General features: G+C 44.1%; 1 protein-coding gene across 6 annotated transcripts in view; it reads left to right on the top strand.

Annotated features, from left to right (window-relative positions):
- The first annotated feature begins 13,726 nt into the window (after window positions 1-13,726).
- Window positions 13,727-24,110, top strand: part of MYLK (myosin light chain kinase) — a 186,959-nt gene continuing 176,575 nt past the window's right edge. For 5 of the 6 annotated variants that reach the window (XM_021709469.1, XM_021709467.1, XM_021709470.1 and 2 more), the window contains exon 1: window positions 13,772-13,936. In XM_021709469.1, coding sequence (XP_021565144.1) covers window positions 13,772-13,936 — 165 coding nt within the window. Of the gene's footprint in view, window positions 13,937-24,110 lie in introns of all 6 variants that reach the window. The other variant, XM_021709465.1, reaches the window with a different exon arrangement.

The raw sequence follows: 24,110 nt of genomic DNA, 5'->3' as shown, positions 1-24,110 counted from the left end.
ACATCTCTGTGCATGGGGAGAGGCTCTCTGCTGATTGTAGTGTCAGCACTGTGCAAATTTGCCAGAGATTAGCGAGAACACGTGGACTCACCCTCAGGCATGAGGGATTGAAATGAAGTCACCCATTTGTTTAGGAAAAATATAAGGGGTTTTCCCTGGGCAAGGGATTGATGACTTAGTCAAATTTGTACTCGGCAGATATCATGACAAGGAAATCTAAGGGGATATCAACACATTTGTTACACTGAAAATTTCCTAATGGGTATGGCATGTGTTATAATAACTTTTAAATCCTTTCTTAGCATGTCACCAAATTGGATTTGGAGTTCAGAAGGACTAGATTCCAGCACTTCTTTAGTAACTATATGACCTTAGGCAAGTTTCACTTGGTCTTTGAGCCTCAGATTTTCCACTAATAAAATGAGATTATAAAACACCTTAATATGTCGTGAAGTTGAAATTCGATCTTGATTAGGAAAGCATTTCATAAGTTATCAAATCAGTAGCTAGATGATAATTTTAAGTAAAAACCCTTTTGATAACATTAGCTAACAGTATTGCCATCCTCTAGCCCCTCTATGACCGTATCTTCAGTCAATTTAATGACTATATTTCTCAAAATGTCCCTCTTTTTTTTTTTTTTTTTGAGTTGGAGACTCATTCTGTCACCCAGTCTGGAGTGCAGTGGCACACTCACGGCCACCCCAGTGTTGACCTGCTGGGCTCCGGTGACCCTTCTGCCTCAGTCTTCCAAGTAGCTGGAACTATAAGCACACACTACCACTCCCAGCTAATTTTTTATTTATTGTAGAGACAAGGTCTCGCCAAGTTGCCCGGGCTGTTCTCAAACCTGCAGGCTCAAGCAATCCACTCGCCTTGGCCTCCCAAAGGGCAGGGTTTACAGGCTGAGCCACTGAGTGCGGCCTCAAGACTCCTCTTGATATATCCCTTTACCAAATGAGTTTCTTGGTTCTTATATACATACACCACCATATCCCCAGATCAGCTCTGTACTGTAAGGCTCACTTATCTACACTGCCATGGTCTGTTCTCCCTACCTTGCAAACTATCCTTGCCTCAGTCCTTGAGATGCATTGTTCCACTCTGGACAGTTTCCTTATCTGTAAAAGTAGTGGACTAGATGATTTAGATTCTGTGATCCAGCCATATTATGGTGTGCAAGCAGAAAACCAGAATTTGGGAGAATGAGAGCAATGCATATTGTTCAACTAATTACAAGTAACTGACAAAAATCAGTGAATTTAAGGCCATGAATTGATCAGCTATTCTTCATGATAGATAGGACAATGCTTGTAGAAATATTTAAATAAGCTAGAACATTTAAGTGAAATGTGATACCTCTGAATCTTCATTATGATTGACTATTATCAAATAGTTATTTGTTGAGCACTTGCTGTGTGCCAGGCATTGTTAGAAGTCACTTTGCTTATCATTGTTATAATGTATTGGTCTGAGTATCTATTTTGTGTTGGATAATTGAAGATGCTTCTAATTATACAACCCTGCAGATTTACAGATAGGGAAACTGAGGTTTAGAGAGGTTAAATAAATCACTCAAGGTCATCCAGCCACCAAGTGGCAGAAGTAGAGTTCAAATTCCGGAAGTGTCTGACCACAAAGCCTGTGATATGACAGCTCCACCCAAGTCCACTGTCTTGCAGTAACCACTGTGCTTACTCTTAGGTTATAAATGTGTTATTTCTACTGTCCTGGAACTGGTAGTTATCCCAGCTGTGTTTATGATACAGTTCTGGATTTGACCCCGGGATAGGAATGAGTCCTTGCTCTCTCTAGCTGAGGTAGCCAACCAGAAAACCGTATGGGAAAAACCCACCTGGATTTAGCACGTTTCCTTCTCTGACATGTTGGAGACACCCAGTGTTGGCTCTCTCCTCTTTCCCCTCCCTGTGCACCTGTCTTCTTCTCTCAGTGCTAACCAAGGGTAGAAGGAAGACTAGAAATCTTTGACATCATTTGCCAGGGTGTGGGCTTCAGTCAGAGGAGGCAGATTGTGGTGATGGGAGTCACTGGAAAACAGTCTCTTAAAAACAACTACAAACTGTCTTCTCAAATCCCAGAGCCTGTAGGAGTTGATAAACCAGGTTGGCTCATGCCTCATTTTCCTTTTCTGTGTCACATGGGGGAAGATTTGGGAAGGAAGTATCCCCAGACCTCTCAGTAAGGGGAGCTAGAGTCAGCCATGGAGACACTAGAGCCTGCTGAGTGATGGCAGCTGCCTCTGGCCCAGGAGGTCCAGCGGGAGCTGTGGACGGCTCCTAGCTGGCGACAGTCTTCACACTCAGCCTGTGCTCTTTTTTTTTTTGTTTTTGAGTTCGAGTCTCACTCCGTCGCCCAGACTGGAGTGGCCACTCCTGGCCACCGCAGCCTCAACCTGCTGGGCTCTGGCAATCCTTCCACCTCAGCCTTCTGAGTAGCTGGAACTACAGGCGCCGCGCTACCACACCCGGCTAATTTTTTTTTTAATTTATTGTAGAGATGAGGTCTCGCCAAGTTGCCCAGGCAGGTCTCGAATCCACGGGCTCAGGCAACCCACTCACAGCCTGGGCTCTTAATAGTGTCCGTGCCACTGCATCCCCTCCTGTCGGCATTGCTTCGTACTCCCTGTCTCTTTGGAAGACCTGTTCCAGCTGAATGCCTGAGGCTCTCACACAGAAAGGAGGACACTCACAGGAAGCACCTTCCTCCTTCTCACTCCTCCAATCAGCCAGGTGTTAGTCTAGCCTCAGAGCTAATGTTTTCCCAGGAGAAACCAGCCATGGAACCTGGCATCATCTCCCCTAAAGCATGTGGAGAGGAGAGGAGGCCACGTTTAGCAGTCAGACCTGGGCAAGTTCTCTCACAGTTCACTTGCACTCATGTCTCAGAATCTAAGGGTCTTCCTAGCACGGTATCCTGTAGGCTTGTCCCTTCAGATTATTCCCACAGAACCAACTCCCTGCAAAAAGCAGAGGGGCAGTATGTGCTTCAGGTCATTCCAGAAAGAAGGATTGGGACAGGTCAGTGTGCAGCTAGAGAAGCTACTCGCATCACTCCTGGAATGCTTGTGGTCAGCAGGATCCTTCCTTCCTGAGTTCCTCTGCAGATCAGTGTTAGAGAGGAGGCAAGAGTGGGGCAAACTTCCTGGCAAGGAGTTGGAACCCTTCTCTTTATTCCCTCTCCTTCCCCTCTCTGGGTCTCCCCTCAGCCCTCTGACCCTGAAACACCAACAGCATGCCCTACTGCTGTGGGCTGCCCAAATCCACCTGCTAGTCCTTCCTGCTGGCCCCCACCCAAGGTTCCTATTTCTAAATTACACAAATTATCAAATGCTGGCTGAATTGGGGAAGGAGGAGGGAGAAGAGGAATGAAGTGGTGGAAAGACAAGGAATATATTCCATTTCCCATTAATTCTGCTGTTAATATTTGCCACTCTGCTAAGGGATTAAGTGAGATCTAAGTCATCTTAAATACTTGGTCCAATGCCTGACACATAGTAAGTACTAAGTAAACAGGAGTGATTCTTGGTTCCTGTTTTTTTTTATTCTCCTTTTTGTTACCTGGGATTTCCCCTCAGCTCTTCCAGCCCCAACCCTTCTCTAGACAGACCTCATTGGATCTGACTGCTCAACCTGGGAGCTGGCTAAAGACTGAGGAACTGGGGTCACTGTGTGTAGGTGACCATTCCAGACTGACCCAGGCATCAGTGTCTTCGTGGCCTGTGCTGCCGTCTCACAGGTGTGCCCCGAGGACTGGGTGTGCCCGCTCAGCCTGCGAAGCCCTGCTTGGTGGAGCCAAGCAGGTCTCTCCTGGTGGGCAGGGCTTTGCCTACTCTTCTGGTGTCCTGCAGCATCTTGTCCCTGCTTGGGCTTGGCTTCCCCTGCTAGAACCTTCCCTACCTGCCCATGTGTCCTGGAGAAAGCTGGCAGTGGTTCTAGAGATGCAGGTACACTAGGGGAGGAAGGGTCCAGAGAGACCCTTGAGGCCATGTAGAGAGAGGAGACCAGAGAAGAGAAGTGATTTTCTCAAGGCCACACAGCTGGTTAGGGTGAAACCATAATGAGCACTGGAGTCACTGATTCTTGTGTGCTGTCTCACCCTCCAGTGTCGTCTCCTGATTTCTTCTGCGGCCCCCTCCTCAAGCAAGCCTGCCTTCATCCTCTGAGTTTCTGACAGACATTTAAAAATAATAAAAAACAACAATATTCACAGTAGCAGTAGCCAGAGACTAGGCTGAGGCTGCTTTTTATACATATCACTGACCCTTGTAACAATCCTGAAGATAGGAGGGTATCAGTAGTAGCCCCATTTTACAGATGAATAAACTTTGACTTTAAGGGATTGTCACTTGCCTTAGGCCATACAGTTTAGCGGTAAAGTCAACTGGTCTGACTTCAGAGCAGTCTGTTCATCCCGGGCATGGAACCTGTGGCCCCCTGTTCCTGTCCCCTGATTGGATTTCTGGGGCTCCAGTGGGCTGAGGGTGGTGGGGCTGCCCCTACCTGAGTATTCACACTGCTCATCTCATGGAGTTTAAGACACTGGGCACAATTCTGCTCAGCAGAAGGGAGAGAGGAAGCATGGTATTTGAGAAGGGGATGGTAGTGGTAGAGTTCAACAAACACATGTGATGCCTGAAACTTACATTTGAAGGGATGATACCTGATAATGCAAGGAGTGAACTTTAGGATTATAGTTAGACTATGCAGTTTGCTAATTTATTTATAATCAAGGTTCTGGCATTTTGCATATGACTTTTATCGCAGAAAGCTTTTCTCAGCCCATTCTCATTAAATCCCAAATTAAGCAAGAACTCCAGCAGGAAGAGAACAGCTCCAGGAGACCAAGCCCTGCTTGTTCACACCGTGTGTGTGGTTGGCTGTGTTTACTTGATTTAATCTGTGTGTGTGTGTGTGTGTGTGTGTGTGTGTGTGTGGTGTCCCTTTTTAAGAAAATTGAAAAATAACTCTCTGCCAAAGATGTGGGCACCCAGGGTCGTGTTGCCAAGCATACGTGCTCCTCCCACCATCTGCTGCTCTGCTGATGTGGCCTGGCTGATGTGGGCAGCTTGTCTGCCTGCAGAAGTCCAGCCTTTCCTTTAATGTGTTTTCCAGGAGGAAAGGCCCAGGAAACCAGGGGGAGGGAGAAGCTGCCTGGTGGCACAGGAAAGGACTCAGCTGTGGGGCCAAGAGTGGGCTGGTTTTGCATACTGTTATGTGGGAACCCAGGGACCTGGTCCAAGTTGCTCGGGGATGGCAGCAGGAAAACCAGAGAGTGTTTCCAGGGCAGGGTATGATTATGCCCATTTCACAGCCAGGAGGACTGAGAAACAAAGAGTAGAAAGAATGCATAAGTTACGTGCCAGATTTAGAGCTAGGACTGGCACCCATGTTTCTACAGTCAAATACCTATAGGTCCTCGGGGTGCATTTGTTGTCATGTGAGCTGTTCACTTGCTCCTTTTTTTACATTTCTTCTTAACATTTCCATGAATTCCTATACAACAAAATTAAGTGGTATCATAATTTGAAAATGACTTTTTATATTTTTTAACCCAAATTTCAATTCATTTGTGCATTCCACAAGCATTTATTGAAAACTTACTGTGGGCTCATCAAAATTCTAGAAGTGAATGAAAAACACAGGACCTGAAACCCAGTTCAGCTATGTTCCATTGGTGAGACAGATGTTACACAGTTGGCCACACAACTACAGATGGCCCAACTGTGATGTGTAGGATGAAGAAAACAAAGGATTTGATGAGTACTCCTAACATGCAACCGTGCCTAATCCCGGGGGAACAGAAGCCTGGGTTCAGTATTTCCAATCAGCTATTTTGTACTTGGACAGTTGTTTTGTTTTTGCTTTCAAATTCAAGCATAGGAATTTAAAAATTGTTCTTCATTTAAACTTCTTCTCAAGCTTCAGTTCATTTGCTTATCTTTCAGGGTTATATTTAACATCCAGCATGTTAGCTATTCCTATTTGCTTCATGTAACCCACAGATTTGATAGACATGTGTGCCACCATGTCTGGCTAATTTTTTTTATTTCTATTTTTGTAGAGGCAGAGTCTTGCTTTGTTGCCTAGGCTAGTTTCAAACTCCAGGCCTCAAGCAATTCTCCTGCCTCAACCTCCCAAAGTGCTAGGATTACAGTTGTAAGCCACTGATCCCAGAAGGATCCCGGCATGATGTTTTAAAATGAATTAATATTTCCCAGTTTTAATTTCCAATAGAATAAATATTGATAACAGTAACTCACAAACAGAAGTTCTTTGAGGTCCTCTTACTTTTTAGAAGCATAAAGGGGCCCACCCTGAGACCAAAACTTTTGAGAACTACTGAGGTAGAGGGTAGGGGGTCTTCTAGTTGTTAGGAGAATACCAGCTCCACAAGAATCAGATATGATCCAATGGAAAACCTTAAATTCATGTCATGGCTGATTCAGATGTTCATGGTGTGTTCTAAGGTGTATTCCAAGATGAGTGATTCCTTTGAAAGTATGAAAATACCTTCTCTCCCCTGTAGGAGACAGTCTGGACAGGGCATCATCTTGCTGCCTCAATTTAGAGGGGCACTCCAGGATCGCTCCCAAGGTTCCCCAGGGCTCTGGACCAGTGAGGCAAGTTCTTGTGTTCAATGTGAATACACGCAATCAGCCTGGCTCACATCTCAGCCCAATTCCTTACAAGAATCACAGTATAGGAATTTTCAAACCATCTGCTCTTCAGACTTGCTTCATACTTTAGATATCATAAATAGGGCTTCTTCAACTTGAAGAAGAAAGAACTGGATCTTTGGACGCAAACGTCTCATGAGCCCTCGGTGGTAATCCCAGGCCAGATGTGCCAAGGGGTTGGAGTGGTGTTCCAGGCCAGATGGGGAACTGGGAGAGTGCCCAGCCCTTCCAAGGTCTCAGTTCTCTGCTTCACAAGGTCCTCCCTTTGCTCCATACTCAGATTAGAATCTGTAGCTCCCAACAAGTAAAAACCTGTGAGCTTCCACCCCTGGCACTCCCAGGACTTCACTGAGAACCTCTGCAGTGGCGGCCAGAGGTTTCAAAGGTCACCCCAGCTGGGCGGATTAGAACAACAGATCTCCAGGACCGGGTGAAGTTGGCTGCTCAGCGGAAGGCAAGTTGCAACATCTGCAAGCAGAGTTAGAACAAAAGTCCCTTAACGTTTTCGATCTGGCCCTGAGCTCTGTGGCGCCCCAGCTCTCCTTCACTCTCTATTCGGGGCCAGACGTTGGACTGGAATTTCTGCGGTACAGCGGTGAAGCGTGGCTGCCTCCTGTCCTGACTCATGTGAGAGCTGCCGGGGAAGAGGCCACGGTAAGATGTGTCTGGTTCACTGGTGTGTGGCCCTGCCTTGCTTTGCTCGGTAGGTCACAGCAAGTCATCCTGGCACAGCTGAGGAGCAGCTCACTCCAGGATTAGGAGCGATTAGAGAATTTGTCAGGATTTGAGAGCACTGCTGAGAGGATTAAGGTGGGAGAGCAGAGCTGTCAGTTGTCCGGGGCACTTGCACAGGGTGGTTATACCATGGCCTCTGTTGTGTGCTCACGGAGGTAGGGTTCACGGTAGATTACTGAGCCTGCTCGCAAGTCCCTCCCTGTAGGGCAGGTATGGTATTTCTTGCAGACTGATCAGCAGCTTAAAGACAGCGATCATTTAAAATGTGCACACTTTGGGCAGGGAAGGGGACAACTCGTTTCTCTAAACTTGTTCTGCTGCTAAGTTGATCCCTGATTTTTTACTTTTTTTCTGAGTCGTTTTGCCCCAGAGTTGCAATCTCTTTTGGCCATAGTTGAAAGTGTTTCTTTCTGGGTTCAAGAGACAATTTAAAGTGCTTTTGATCAATTTAAAGTCCAATTAACTCAATGCTACTTCAGATGATTAATAAATTATGTTACTTGTGAAAACCTTACTTGGAGGTGGGCTTTTGGCCCAAGCATTCATGGCTTCCAGCTCTTGGACCACTGCTCTTCTCAACCCTTTCCCTTGGTTTTTTCTTTTTTTCTGTTCTTTGATCTGCATTTAGCTTGTTGAATGAGACCCCCCACCTAGCTGGATGTGTTTGATTCCAGGGACTGAACGCTGCTCGGCCAATAGAGAACTTATTGCAGAAATTACCCGGCCTCTCTGGTTTTCTTGCCTGGAACAGAGTCAACAGGCTTGATGAGAAATTAGAGGGGAACAAGGGTGGCTTGGTCTGATTTGTTTTATTTTATTTTTTCTTACAGAGCATTCCAAATATGTCAGTAACCATTAATTGTGTGGCAAGGATCTGTTTATGCTGATGATGGCAGTGGGCAGGCAATGGGCTGAGGCTGAGCAGAGCTGTTTGGTGCGACTGAGCTCTGGTCCAGTCTGCGTGACAGTTTAGTAACCCGCCCATGAAGCCCCTCCTTGCACCGGACCGGACTGGATGTTTCCTTGCTGTGTTGACTCGCCTGCTGTTTTTCTGTCCTGAAGCCAGACCTTTCCTAGGGATAGATGACTCCTGTCTAATGTGTTCTTGAGGCCAAGTAGGATCCTTTTGATGAGAGCATGTGGGGCCTTCAGGAAGTTTAGATGGACACCTCAGGTCTTAGATCAAGAGATATGTAGAGAGGGTCCTGAGCTTGATCTCACCACTCCTAGTTTCTAGCTCCCCTGAAAGCAGAGATAGAGTCTTGTGTCTTCCAAAGCCAGGCCTGAGTACAGAAGGGAGAGGCACATTCCCTGCCTTGCTTCCTTGGTGCAACTTCCAGCCTCTGCCTATTGCATCTCTCATTACTAGGGATAGCAAGAATGCCTCATCTGGGCCATGGGGGCCTTCAGGCAGCCAGCAGCATATGACTTTGCACTCAGACCTTGGTTTGGTTTCTATTCTCGGCTGGGTGACCTTAGACAAGTGTGGTTGGCTTTCTGAGCCACGATGTCCTCATTTGTGAAATGGTAATAATCAGAACTGCCCTGCAGGACTGTTGGGATTGAGTGAGATGGGTGCCCAGTACATTGTCCAGCACAAATACCTTGCTCATCAGATGGTGCTGCTAGCATGGACGTGAAGCGCTGTAGGAAGCTGCCTGAGATTCTGTCTCTGCCTCCTAATACTGTTTTCCAGTATCTGACTCATTCCCTGGCCTGAAGATAATTGGGCTGACTTGGGCTTCTTACTGTCCTTGGTGAAAGAAAGGGTCTGTGTCTTCAGGATAGGGAAACTGGCTTCCGTTTGGGAACTGGATGATGATGATGCTGACAGCTACCATTATTGAGTGCCTTTTATGCTGTGCCATGTGTTTTTTAAACAGTCAGATACTTCCTTCAAACTTGTGAGGTTGATGTAATCATTCCATTCGACAGGAAAGGAAACTGAGGACAAGGGAGTTGAAGTACCTTGTCCAGCCCATAACTAGAAAGTAGCTGTGCCCCTGGATTTGTGGCAGGGTCACAAAAATCTGATCCTCATGACACCTGTTCCCACCTCCACTCCAACCATTCACCTGGTCCTGACTGCACAGAGTATATCCATCACCTTGCCTCAGTGGCAGCAGAAGAGGGCACAGGGAATAGGGTTCTCTCTGAGATGTGGTCCTGGGTAGCAATGCAGGATGTCAGAGCCCTATTCCCTCTCTGCCCACATGTTACTACTCTCACCACATGCCACACAAACATATCACACACACACACACACACACACACACACACACACAATTGTCCACTGCTATATACCTAGTACCTAGTTTGGCCAATGGTAAATGTCCAATAGGTATATTTTAATTGAATGAATGAATAGACCCTAATTCTTGCCATTAAAACATGTCAGGACTACTTTGAAATGGTTCTACAAATACAAATATAATAATATAAGCATGACAAAATGGTAATTGTTGAATCTAGGATGGGTATTTAGAATGCTTATTTTATTATTGTTACTACTTTTCTATATATATGAAATTTTCCATAATATGGTTTTTTTAATTAAAAATTTCTATGCCATCAAATTCATATCATTATTTTCCTTGTAAATATATACCCATATAACTGCTTGGAATTCCACTGTATGTAACCAATTATTACTTTTGGATATTTAACAGGATTTTAAAAATTTTGTCTAGCTTTTGCTATAAATAATACAATTAGTGGTCTTATCAATAAATTTTGGGCTGTATCTCTAATTCTTTCTGAATACTATATTTCTAAGTGTAGGATTATGGGGAAGAGATGGATTTTTTTTCAGAATCTTTTTGCCAAATTTCTTTCTAGAAAGTTTGTACAAATTTATATTCCCTGTAGGAAAGGATAAGCATGCCCATCTCACTGTGGTCTCACAGTGATTGTATGTTATCTTTCTTTTTAAATGTCAGTTTGGTTTGTTAATTAAAAAATAGCTTGTTCTTAATTTGTACTCTTGGGTGATTATTGGGGCTAGGCAGTATTCCTTTGCTTATTGGTCATTGGTCTGTCTTCTGTGCAAGTCATATCCTCTGGCCATTGATCTGTTGGGTTATTTTCTTATTATATGTAAAGTATCCTAGCTCTTTGTTTTTGTTGCAAACACTTAATCTCAGATTATCATCCATCTTTTAATGTTGTTGGTGATTTATTCTGACAAATAGAAAAATCTCAATTTTACATGTATGTGGAAGCAGCTCTCAACCTTTTCCCCTGTTATCCCAACTTCAGGCTCCTCTCCCACCAGCCAACTCTGCCTGCTTACAGAAGGCAAGAGGGTCCAGTGGTTAGGAATAAGATCTTTGGCGCCAGGCACCTGGGTTCAAATGCCAGTTCTACCCCCTACTTGATGCATGAACTTGGATAAATTTCTTAATCTTACTGTGCTTCAGGTTTCTAATTCATAAAATGGGGTGATGAGCTTATCTATCTCAATGTTGTTATAAGGAGCAGATGAGTATTTATAAAGTGCTTAGAACAGTCCCCCACATATAGTAAGTGCTACACAAGCATTTGCTTTTATTGTTACCTACTGTAGTGAGCTTGTGAGTCTTATCATTGGGAAAGGAATTTTGTTTGCAAAACTAATACCTTATCAGTGAAGGAGAAAGCTGGGTTTGTCAAGCAGGAGATGTGCCCTGTTACATACAAATCTAGTTACTTTGTTACTTTGACATGGACTTCAAAAAGTATATCCCTGTTTCGTTTTTATTAAACTAATTACATGCCCCAGGAAGCACTGTTCATTTCTGATTACTTGACTCACAACATAGGGCTTAAGTGTGCGACTGGACAGCCAAAAAAATGAACAGAAAAGCAAAAACTAGGAAGAGCTTCAGTCAACAGATGTTTGCCCCACGTGTGGGCCCAGGCACAAGGGATTTCACGGTAAGATATAGCCCCAACCTGGAGCTGACCCAGCCTGGTAAGAATCCCACTTGCCATTGGAATGAGGGATGGGAATATTTAGGAGGTATCGCAGGCCATGGCAGCAGTTATCCAACGACCTTGACTGGAGTCTGACAGCCTAACTTCTCTGATCTGCAGCCTGTTTTCCCAGCCTGGTTCTCTAGTTTTTTCTATGGATTTTGAAAACTCCTCCAACCCCAATAATCTTTCCAACAAAATCCCTTCTCTGTTCATGAGAACCAGAGTCTTTTTCTGTTGTTTGCAACCAGATTTGTACCTGTAATAATTCCATTTTGGCGATCAATCCTAAGGAAATCTTCAGGAATTCAGACATAGATTTAGGCACAACTAGGCTCATCAAAGGCAATATTATCATAAAAGATTTAGAAATCATCCAATTGACCAGCAATAGAGAGATAGTTGTGTAAATCATACATTTCTATATGATTGAATATTTTTTAGATCAGATTTCTTTTTTTTAAATAAGATTTCTTAAGAGCAACTTTTTCTCCCTTATTTTAAGAAAAGTTGTGGGAGAAAAAAACAGGAAACAGCATATAAATAGTATGCTTTCAACCATATAAAATATGTGGTTTTTTTATATTCATAGAAACAAAATTGGAGAGAGATGCACCATCATTCTGGGTAACAGAATTATGGATATTTTCATATTTTTTCCTTTAGGCTGTGTAGTGTGGCCAAAAGGTCTCTAGAGCCTGATACATCTGGGTTCAACATCTGGGTTCAACTTCCATTTCTACCACTCAATAGCTGTGTAATGAACAAGTTATTCCTCCTGTCTAAGCTCAGCTGCTTCATTTGTGAAATGACTGTAGGTAGTTCATGGCGTTATCCTGAGGATTAAAACAAAGAAATAAGGTATAAAGTACTCGATACAGTGTCTGGAACAGAGTAGGTGTTCAGTAAATGATAATTTGTTATTTTAACATATTGGTATTTTCCAGGTTTACCATGAAACATTTAAAGTTGAGAATAATCAGACATCACAAAAGAGTTGAACATTGCTGCAATGGTACTCATCTGTTACATCTATTACTTTGTTCCCACCAACCTTGCCAACCCCAGCCACATTTTATCTAGTCCCCACTTGGCCCTGGACCAGGAGTCAGGGTTTGAGATATTCTTGCCAGTGATGCTATCACGTTGCTCTGTCTACTGGGGCAAATGACCTACCCTCTCTGGGCCTCAGTTATAAATGGAGAAGTTAGCTTGGATAATCTTAACATCTCCCTCTCTGATGATCTGTGACCTTTGAACCTTTGTCACAATCTAGTTCTCAGAGGTAGATGTCCTCTCTAGCCTACCTGCTCCCCTTCATTCAACCACAAACTCCCTCCTCACCTCACCCAATGTCCTTGCAGTGTTAACCCCTTCCTTTCTTAGAGTATGGATTTCATTTTTCTATAGCCTGTGAGCTCTCACAGTTCAGGCAAAAGCAACTTTTACTTTCTACCACAAGTGCTTGATGTAGATGTCGATTCTGAAAGACCAATGACTATTAAATACAGATTATAGAAACCTATTACGAAAACTCTGAACACCATTCAGTCTCTCCATTCTTGTCCCCAGTTGCCACCTTCCTAGATGAAGGGAATGGTGAAAAAATGGAAAGTTCTCCATGGTCCTGGGAGCTGGCATCTTGGATGGGCTATACTAGTGGTCCCCAGGCTTTTTGGCATCAGGGACCGGCTTCATAGAAGACAATTTTTTCATGGACTTGATGGGGTCAGGATGGTTTCAGGATGATAAAAGGGCATTACATTTATCATGCACATTATTTCTACTCTTATTACACTGTAATATATAATGAAATAATTATACAACTCATCATAATACAGAATCAGTGGGAGTAGTTTTTCTGCAACTAGATGGTTCCATCTGGGAATATGGGAGACAGTGACACCTGAAGTGTGTTGCTTATGTCCAGTCTACTCTATAGTCTCATTTTGATTGCTGTCATTGCAGAAAACCCTGCTTCACAAAGATAGGTTGTTGAAAATGGAAGAAACATTTTCAGTGCTGATCTGATAGGAGGTAGAGCTCAGGCAGTAATGCAAGTGATGAGAAGCAGCTGTAAATACAGATGCAATTTCACTCCCTTGCCTGCCATTCACCTCCTGCTGTACAGCCCAGTTCCTAACAAGTCATACTCTGTGGCCCGGGGGTTGGGGTCCCCTGGGCTGTACCTCATTCTGGCACTTTGTGTATAGAAGACACAGTGTTTCTCGTTCCCAGAGAGGAGCTCCAAGTGGACATTGACCTAACAGGGCATCTGCTCCACATAAAACCCATACCACCAGCTAGGCATGCCAATGCCTGAAGGGAAGACAAGGCTGTGCTTTGCTGATCTGACCTGGTCCTCTTCCTTCCTTCTTGCAGACCATGGGAGACGTGAAGCTGGTTGCTTCATCACACATTTCCAAAACCTCCCTCAGTGTGGACCCCTCCAGAGTCGGCTCCATGCCGCTGACCGAGGCCCCTGCCTTCATTTTGCCCCCTCGGAACCTCTGTGTCAAAGAAGGAACCACCGCCACGTTTGAAGGGAGGGTAAGAAGGGTGGCTGGATGGGAAGGTCGGGGTGGGAAAGAGAGGGAGGCTGGGGGTCATTGCTCCTTCTCCTGTTATTTCCTCGGCAGGCTGAATCTAGTAGAAGGCCTGATTTTATTTTGGACTTTTGTGTAAAGTGAATATATGTCACTTTTCTCTCTTTCTTTTGTTTGTGGTGGGCTTTGGTCTGTGTTGGAGAACTCTGGAGTGGTGAAGGACACTGCAAGTTGACCATCCTATGATATTTTGCTGTCAATGTTGTAGGTTGTGTTCTGGGTATATTCTACGTAATTATAAAAGAAGAAGAATACATGGTCTGGTGGCAGGAAGACTACAACTTGGATTTAAACATGTGCCTGAGATCTGGACAACTGAGAGCTGACTAATTTCTGTCTCGCCTTTTCCCTGGAAGGGGTGTTCAGTTATGCATCCACTTGGTTCACCCTGGGTAGGGGGATAGAGAGAAGACCTCTCATTTTAGTTCTATCACCTTTTACAAATAAATATGGGTACTTGCCCTTACCAGGCCTCCATTTCTTCTTCTGCAAATGGCATTCTAATTCATTGTCTATCTTATACTAAAAAGGAGATGATGAGAACATTGAAGAATAGCTGTAAGAATATCTAATGTTATGCCCAATTGGAAAGACTTTTAGTAGTAAGCTGCTGGCTCAGGCCACCTGGATGTTAAATCAACTTGACATGGAGTTGGATATGGACATCAGGGAGGTTTACAAGTTATATTTGTCCTGGGATCAATCATAGGGGCTTCAATCTGAGTGCTAGCAAAAGACAACTGAGGTGAGATGAATTTGTTAAGTTTCACTGTGTCTCTACAATTTAACAGTGAGCTCCTGAAAGTTCCCGGAAGGAGTGGGTCAGCTGGCTGACTCTTTTTGGATGATGCTGGACTTTACCTTTGTTTAGGCAGCAGGTCTGACTGCATGATTGTCTGGAGAGCATGCAGGGGTTGCTGCCTTGAAAATGCCTGGGGCTGGACTGAATTGTATGCCATGCACAGACCTGTCTAGTTAAGACTGTTTGCTGATGGTTCTGACCTACACAGGAGACTGTGGTGGAATGTTGGTGATGTTCCTGGGTGGTCTGTTTCTTCTCTCTGGGCACTACCAGGATGAGGGCCACTCCTGTTGCCCTGACTCTGGTCCTCCATCCTCTTTATCCTCACAGCAGGGAGTAAATGGGGCAACAGAACCTGGGCATTGTAGCTCACACCTGTAATCCCAGCACTCTGGGAGGCTGAGGTGAGAGGATTGCTTGTGCCCAGGAGTTTCAGACAAGCCTGGACAACATAGAGAGACCCCCCCCCCTAGGAAAAATCAAAAAATTAGCTGGGCATGGTGCACATGCCTGTAGTTCCAGCTACTCAGGAGGCTGAGGTAGAAGGATTGCCTGAGCCTAGGAGATTGAGGCTGTGGTAAGCTGTGATCATACCACTGCATTCCAGCCTGGTTGACAGAGTAAAACTCCAACTCAAAAAATAAAAAGTAAATTTTAAAAAAAGAAAATAAATCAGAGGAAGAATCCCTGGGGGTTCAGAAATGTCTTAAATGATCATAAAAAGCATTCATGCTGCAACATGGATGAACCTTAAAAACATAATGTTAAGTGAAAGAAGCCAGACACAAAGGCCACATATTGTATGATTCCATTTATATGAAATGTCCAGAATAGGAATATCTATAGAGACAGAAAATAAATAAGTGGTTGCCAGGGGCTAGGAGGAGAGCAGGATGGGGAGTGACTGCTAATAGGTATGGGGTTTCTTTTGGGAATGATGAAAATGTTTTGAAATTAGATACAGGTGGTACTTGTACAACTTTTTTTTTTAAGATGTGGGGTACAATTCAGGATTAGGTTTATAAGTGGTCATCACACAGGTAAAGTTTGGGCCTCCCTTTGGTCCCTAATTTATCTGGTTTGAGATCAGGTGTCCTTATTGATGTTATGTGACCCCTTCCCTCCCCTGGCAGTGTCCCACTACTGCCAATCCCTTTCTTGTAGTATTATGGTAAATGTCCAGGGTCCGCTTATGAGTGAGAACATATGGCACTCAGTTCTTTGTTTCTGTGATAGATCACTGAGTATGACAGACTCTAAATGCATCCAAGCTGCAAAGTTCATATGTTTGTCCTTCTTTATGGCTGCATAATATTCCATCATGTATATGTACCATGTCCAGTTTCAATGGGCAGCATGGTTGGTTCCATGTTTTTTGCTATTGTGAATAGTGCTGCAATAAACATATGCATGCAGGTATCTTTTTGGTAGAATAATTTGAAAACAGTTGCATTCTTATACACCAACAACAAACAGGCAGAGAAACAGACAAAAAGTGCAGTCCCATTCACAATAGTCACAAAAAAAATGAAATACCTCAACATCTTCCTAACCAGAGAAGTGAAAGACCTTTACAGTGAAAACAATACTTAAAGAAATCCAAGAAGACACAAACAAATGAAAAAATATTCCATGCTCATGGATAGGAAGAATCAACATTGTTAAGATGTCCATCCTACCAAAGGCAATCTACAGATTCAACACAATACCCATTAAATTACCAACATCATTGTTTTCAGACCTGGAAATGACTGTACAACTTTTTAAATACACAGTACTTACAAAACACTGAATTACATTTTTAAAAAAATTTTTTTTTTTTGAGTTAGAGTCTCCCTCTGTCACCCAGACTGGAGTGCAGTGGCCGCTCCTGGCCACCGCAGCTTTAACCTGCTGGGCTCCGGTGATCCTTCCACCTCAGCCTTCCGAGTAGCCGGAATTACAGGCACGCGCTACCATGCCCAGCTAATTTTTTGATTTATTGTAGAGATGAGGTCTCTCCTGCCCAGGCGGGTCTCGAACCCACGGGCTCAGGCAATCCACTCACCTCACCTTCCCAAAGGCGCGGGATTACAGGCTGAGCCACTGAACCCGGCTCACTTAAAAAAATTAAAGCAAACATTTGAGAAATGGCTTAGACATTAAAACACATGTTATCTCCACACCCACCCTCCTGCCATACTGCTCCTGAGAGATGAACTTCTCCCTTGATTCAAACATGGAGAAAAGATAACTTGGCTTCCTGATAGTGTCATGATGCCTCTGCTCCCTTTGCTGACCTTTGCTGACTCAAGAGAGAACCGTGCCTTTGAGTGACTTGATTTGGAACCACTGTAGCCTGAGCACTGGCCAGGAGTCAGCACCCCAGAGTTTTCTGCTGCTCAGTATCCACGGGATGGCAATTCATACCTTCTATGAAGCTATGGTTTCTCTGAGAAAACACAATTGACTGTTGCTGTATTTCTAACCCACAGGGGTGTAAGAAGAAAAGTTAATAGGTAGTAAAAGTACTTCATAAAGTCTAAAAGCATAGTATAGTAATTCAGTATTTTTCTAAATGAGTTGAAATTCATAACATAAACTTAACCATACAGTTGAGTTATTTAATGTATTCACAATGTCGACTGCAGTATTCTTAAAATATGGCATTCTCTATGTGAAAATTTTATTGTGTTGATATTGATGAAATCGTTGACTTTGTATATTACATGTGGAGTGCATATCAAAATGTGTGTGTTCCTTATGAGTCTTATGAGTCAGACTGCAGTGGCTCCTTCACCACTTACCACCTGACTCGAATTAACCCAGAACAATGCTTTGGCAGCATGCTGGTGTATAGTGTATACAGAAGGAAGACTATTCCAGGGAGACATTCCGACAGAGTTTCTGGCTAACTTGCGGAGACAAACGCAGAAGGAGAGGCTGTAAAAGAAAGTGCTCCATAAACTAATGTGCTGCCAAGTGTGTGTTGTGAATGTAGCAAAGAGCACAAACTTTTGCATCAGGGAAGTGCCACCTCAGATGATCTCAAAATAAGGAAGTTAGTTGCTTTTATACCAAAGATGAGATTGAACAGAGGCTGTTCCTGACCCAATGCCCTCAGAGAAGTAGAAAGTACAGTGGTGTTAGCCTAGGGTGACATGGGCTTTGAGCAGTTGTCAGCTATAAGAGACTGAGCTCTAAATGCTCAAAACTCACAGATCCCTACTAAGCACAGCAGTGGTGATCTACCTCCAAATCATGTTAACCTTCACTGTTGGAGCCATTTGACCCTGCCTGTGGCTGACCCTCCCTCCAGGCCATGGGGACACATTCTGTTCTAGGTGCTCATTCTGTATCAAACCAGTCCTGATGTCAGTCTCAGGATGACCTCAAGACCTCAGCTCTCTATTACCTGGGATCCTGCAGGATCTCTCACAAGTGAGTAACTTTTAAAAATTACACATGCCAGACATAGTGGCTCGCACCTGTAATCCCAGCACTTTGGGAGGCCAAAGTGGGAGGATTGCTTGAGCCCAGGAGTTCAAGACAAGCCTGAGCAACATAGCAAGACCTCATCTCTACAAAAAATAAAGTCAGTCTGGTGTGGTGGCACATTTCTGTAGTCCCATTGACTCGAAAGGCTGAGGCAGAAGGATCACCTGAGCTCAGGAGTTCAAGGCTGTTGTGAACCATGATTGTACCATTGCACTCCAGCCTGGGCAACAGAGTGAGAGCATGACTCAAAGAAATACAAATTACGCCTTCAAGCTCCTTTTCAGGCCCAGGCAGGCCCCATCGCAGCTGGCAGGAATCCTTCTCTTCCTTGCACTGCCTGCAGGACCTGCCCTACTTTCCTTCCCTCCCATCCCCTCTGCAAAGGTTCCACCACCAGTGGAGGGTCCCAGAGCTTTCTAACTTATTCTGGAGGTTGACTCAGAGGCCCAATCACCATTGAGAAATGCAGTGGACACCACAGATGTGGCAAAATTATGAAGCTTTGTTTCCTACTACCTTCTGAGCTGGTAAGTGGAAGTTGTTTCAAACTTGCGTGTTTGGTTTTTACTCCTGAAAGAAGGCAAAACCTGTTCCCAACTCTACCTCCATTTCCTTTATATGCCTGTTTTTAAGCAAAGGACTTAATGAACCCCTTCCTCCAGTAAAGCTCCTCTTTCTATCAAGGAGACTTAGATGACATCAGAGTGGGACAGTAGGTAGGTGTCCCCTTGTGGTTCACGCCTTTTTCTAAGAATTTCTGCACTATGAGATGTTCGTCTCTGTGGGTCTTAGTCCCTTGTACCCTTTAGGGCTTTTCCCCTAGTGGCAGATATTTTGGGCAACCAGTACATAACCCATTTTCAATCCCCTTTGCCCTTGCTCGATTCCATGCTGGGGCCACTGTAGGGGCTTCCTTTGCCACTAAGGGTGGCCAGGGACACAGGCTGAAATCAGCTAGGCACCTTCTGGGAAAGCTCTTGCTTTTCTGATTAAAAGAAGGGGGAAGAAAAGACATCACTGGTGCTTTTATTCTACCCTTCCCCTGCTTTCTGCCTTGAACACAAATGTAGTGCCTGGTGCTCAGGTGGCCATATTACAACCATAAGGCAACAAGCCAGCACACCAAGGATTGGTTGGGGGACAGAGAATCAGCAGTGGAGGAAGTATAAAGACCAGCAGCTAAGAGACAAAAATCCTAAGGCTTAAAGGCTTTCCTAGATAAAATCTTTGGCTGCAGTTATTCACACAGGAAATTTTACAAACAGTATTCCGAACTGATAAATGCTTAATGAGATGCATGTGGAGATTGTATCTCCGTAAGTGATGAGAATAAATAGGGGAGAAGCCATGACACAGAGAAGAACGAAATGACTCTTTCAGACCATTACCAAATCTACTGACAGTGATGAGGGTGCCATGTCTGAGTTAAATGTGGCCCTGCAGTTAAATAATTCTAGAATAATTTATTCCTCCCTGGCTGTGACTATTTGACTTGAACCAACAAGGTCTGGGGTCAACTGAATGGGGTTGAGTGGCGAATTAATGTCATTATGAAGCAACTACTATTTGATTAGGGTCTATCTATGGATTTGACCTAAGTTACCTATTTATTTATTTATTTATTTTGGCTCTGACAGCCCAAAACTTAAGGAGATTGTATTTTCAGAAATTCATAAAACTCTTTATCTCAGAGTTTAGACCTTTAGGCCCAGGCATCTAGAGCCCTGCCCTGAACCCACAGCCTAGAAAACCCTCTTACTTATCTAACTGCACCCTCTCCACAGAGCAGGGGATCTGTCTGCCCAAGGGGTGTGCCCTCTGGAGCCAAACCATATTCCATATGTCAAACCAAGATCCAGGAATTTTCTAGCAAATGGCCCTGAGCACACTTCCAAGGCCTGCGAGGGCCTCTTCCCACGAGAAGACATTGTTACTCCACATTGCTAGTCCTGCGTGATAGGGTCAAGGGGAAGCCATTGGCTCGGTAGAACAGTGAGAAGGATGAAACTTGGATGTGGGGCTCTGTCATCTTTTCACATGCCTAGGAGGACACCCACCTCCCACACACAGGATAGGATGTAAGTAGGGTGGGAAGAGAAGTACACAGGATTGCCCACTGTCCAGTGCTCATCACTGGACCTCGGGGGTGACTGGAGGGTTCCACATATAGATAGCCAGGGATCTACACATATCAGGGGCTGACTGAAACTCCCTAACCATTTATTGCCCATGTGGGTGGCCGAAGTATTGATGGGCTGCTTACCCCACCACAGAGTCAAGCATGAAAAGAGAGCTGTGGTGGAAAAAACACTGAAGTTCCTGGAGATTTCTTCCCATCTACCCTGGAATTTATTCTTATCAGAAAAAAAAGCAAACATGGTGACAGGCTCTGGCTGTGCTGGGAATCAGATGAGCTGGGAATCATACTTCAGTGCCTCTTAAGACATACAACCCAGATGAGGTTTCAGCTCAGACTGCTGGTCTCGGCGTTTGCCGAAATGGACTTCGTGGTAAAGAGTTAACCTTGGCCTTCTCAAGGCGTGTTCATGTCTAAGCTATGGAGAGTTGAGGGAGGGAACATGAGAAAACCTGACCCTTGAAAACATGGGTAAGTCCTCAATCTCCACTTTAACCAAAGGCAGTATCCTTCTCCCAGTAACTGCTGCCCAGTTCACTTCCAACTCAGCAGTGGTCCACCACTGTGTTTAACACTTTGAGAAACTGGATGGAAATGTTTGGCCGCTTTCTGTCCTCAGGAGTCTAAATGATGTGGTTCTGGAGAAAAACATGTGCCTATAAGACAGCAGGATATGACAGTATATAATTAGATGCTTGAATTTGTTCAATAAATAGTTTGTACTATAAGAATTTAGAGGAGATTAAGATGAGGATTGGAGTGGCTTGAAAACTGGTTTCTTGCTTCTGACTTCTGCCTTTTCAGTTTGTCCTTCCTTCTGCTGCTTAAGGGCTCTTCCTGCAGTGCAGGTCTGACTGTGCCATCCCCTGCTTTGTCCTGGAACCCTGGATGGCACCCGATTGCATGAAGTTCCTCAGTACTGTCTAAAAGGCCTTTTATGATAGCTTTTCTCTTTTCAGCATCGTTTGTCTTTCCTCCCTTCTCCCACCTAACATATCTGAATCACAGTCCTGCTCACCTGGCCCACATGTACACAATACAAGTCCTTTGTTCTGGCTCACCTCTGTGGAGAAATGGTAAACTAGAAAAACATCTTATCTTCCCCTTGATTTGGGGCGAGAAAGAGGGAAGAGTATGCTAAGAAGGGAACTAGCGTATAGGGTGATGGCATATTGGGGCCAGGTATGTAATCTTAGTCATTTTATACTCCTGGCAAGGTAACTTTTATTTCCCACCCCCTTTTTTTTTTTTAGTCAGGGTCTCACTTTATCACCCAGGCTGGAGTGCAGTGGTATGACCACACCTCCTGGGCTCAGGCAGTCCTCCCCTCTCAGCCTCCTGAGTAGCTAGGACTACAGGTATACACCACCACTCCTAGACAATTTTTAAATTCTTTTGTAGAGACAAGATCTCTATGTTGCCTAGGCTGGTCTTAAACCCCTGGGCTCAAGCAGTCCTCTTGCTTCAGCCTCCCAAAGTACTGCGAACCACCATGCCTGCCCTATTTCCATTTATTATAGGAGAAGCTGGAAACTCAGAGTGATTACAAAATTTATCCCAGTAAATGATGCAGCCAGTTCTTATTCACTGAAAGCGATGCCTGTTTCTTATTTATCTTGTGCTCCAGGAGTAGCACAATGCCTGCCACCTGGTCCACATGGTGGGTATGTAATCAGTGTTCAGTTCCCCTGAGGACAGCTGAGGTAACAGAGACCCCAGGTGTCTTGCCAGTTAAGTCCATAGGGATTTGGACCTTTGCTTCTTCTGGGGTCCTATCTCCCTTATCCCATCAGCTCTCCTGCCTGGCTTCTCCAGGGCCCTCACCCCTCCCGACACACATCCCTGATCTCCTGCTCCCTTCTTTTCCTCAGGCTATGCATGTATCAAGAATGCCCTTCATCCCGTCCTCTCTCCATCTTACCCAGCCTCAAGATCTGATTTAAATTCTACCTCCTTCAGGCTACTTTCCTTATGTTTCTTTTTAAAGCATTTTATTCGAGTAGTAGAAGAGCATGTGGAAAATTTGCAATAATCATATAAGATCGTTCATGACTAATAGTCACAGGAAAGAGTTGACTACTTTGGCCTTTTAAAAATGTATTATTCACTAATCATCTCTGTGCCTATAACTTTGTTATAAAGAAAAAAATTATTTAAACGCTAAACTATTTTTAAAACAAAAATGTGTACAAAGTTAAAAAGTTCTTTGCCTTAACCCTTACTTGCAGTCTCCAGAGGTAGGCATCTTAACAATTTGGGTATTCTTCCAGAAGTGATCTAGCAAATATGAGCATGTATCTGAATATCCTTTTACATATACAAATGGGTCCATGTGTATATAATAATGTGTAACTAGCTCTTATTACTTAATGTCTTTTGGTATTGATTTTCCACATTAGCACATAGATCCACCTCAGATCTAATCCTGAACTTTATTTTTTTAATTGTAGAGGCAAGGTCTCAACAAGTTGCCCAGACTGGTCTCGAACCCCTGAGCTCAGGCAATCCTCTCACCTCGGCCTCCCAAAGTGCTGGGATTACAGGCTTGAGCCACCATGCCCAGCTGTTAATCCTGAACTTTCTAACCCTCATTGAATTCCCACTCTGAACTCCTATGTTACTTACCTATATGACTCATTTTTACTCTATTGATTTTTAAAATCAGTTTACAATTTGATCAGTTAGTGTTTATTATCTTTTGCTTCTTCAATCAGAATGAGCCTTTTTTTTTTTTTTTTTTGAGTTGGAGTCTCACTCTGTCACCCAGACTGGAGTGCAGTGGCCGCTCCCGGCCACCGCAGCCTCAACCTGCTGGGTTCCGGCGATCTTTCCGCCTCAGCCTTCTGAGTGGCCGGAATTACAGGCGCGCACTACCACGCCTGGCTAATTTTTTGATTTATTGTAGAGATGAGGTCTTGCTGCCCAGGCGGGTCTCGAACCCGCAGGCTCAGGCAATCCACTTACCTCAGCCTCCCAAAGGTGCGGGATTACAGGCTGAGCCACCGAGCCTGGCTCAGAGTGAGCCTTTCAAAGTCTAGAGCTGCATTGCACAATAGGATTCCCACTAGTCACATGTGGCTGTTTATATTTAAATTAAGATGAATTAAAATTAAATACAATTGAAAATTCAGTTCCTCAGCCACACTAACCACATTTTAAGTGCTCGGTAGTCACATATGACTATTGGCCACCATATCAGACAGCACAGATTATTCGACGTTTCCATGATCACAGAAAGTCCTTTTGGGCAGGGCTGATCAAGAGCACACTTACAATTTATTTCCTATATTGTATGTCTGTGACCCACAGCTAGGAGATAGACTGAAAATAGCTCTTCCATTCACAGTAGAATTAAGACATTAAACTCTTGAGAACTTAGGACGTAAGATACATCCAAAGAAAAATGTAATCTCTTGATGAGAAGATCCTTGTCTTCCATCTTGATTGTAGAATGCTGGCCTTGATATCACAGCAAGCTTATGTGCTCCCAAAATTTCCATAGCTGTGTTTTGCTCTATGTGGCTGGTGGCAGGCTGTCCTGGTGTCACAAAGTTCCTGAAGTACTCAGAGGGAAAGCAGCAGAATGGGAATAGTTGGTATGACAAGTATTACTGAAATTTTACAATGGTCAGCAGCTGGTGGCCACTTTGGGATCAGAATAATGAACCGAACAGACATGTTAACTTCCCTTCCTTACAAATA

This window comes from Carlito syrichta, unplaced genomic scaffold, assembly GCF_000164805.1.
Source record: "Carlito syrichta isolate Samal-C Ts95f unplaced genomic scaffold, Tarsius_syrichta-2.0.1 Scaffold236168, whole genome shotgun sequence".
Lineage (NCBI taxonomy): Eukaryota > Metazoa > Chordata > Mammalia > Primates > Tarsiidae > Carlito > Carlito syrichta.
This window is presented reverse-complemented; position numbering and strand designations above follow the sequence as displayed.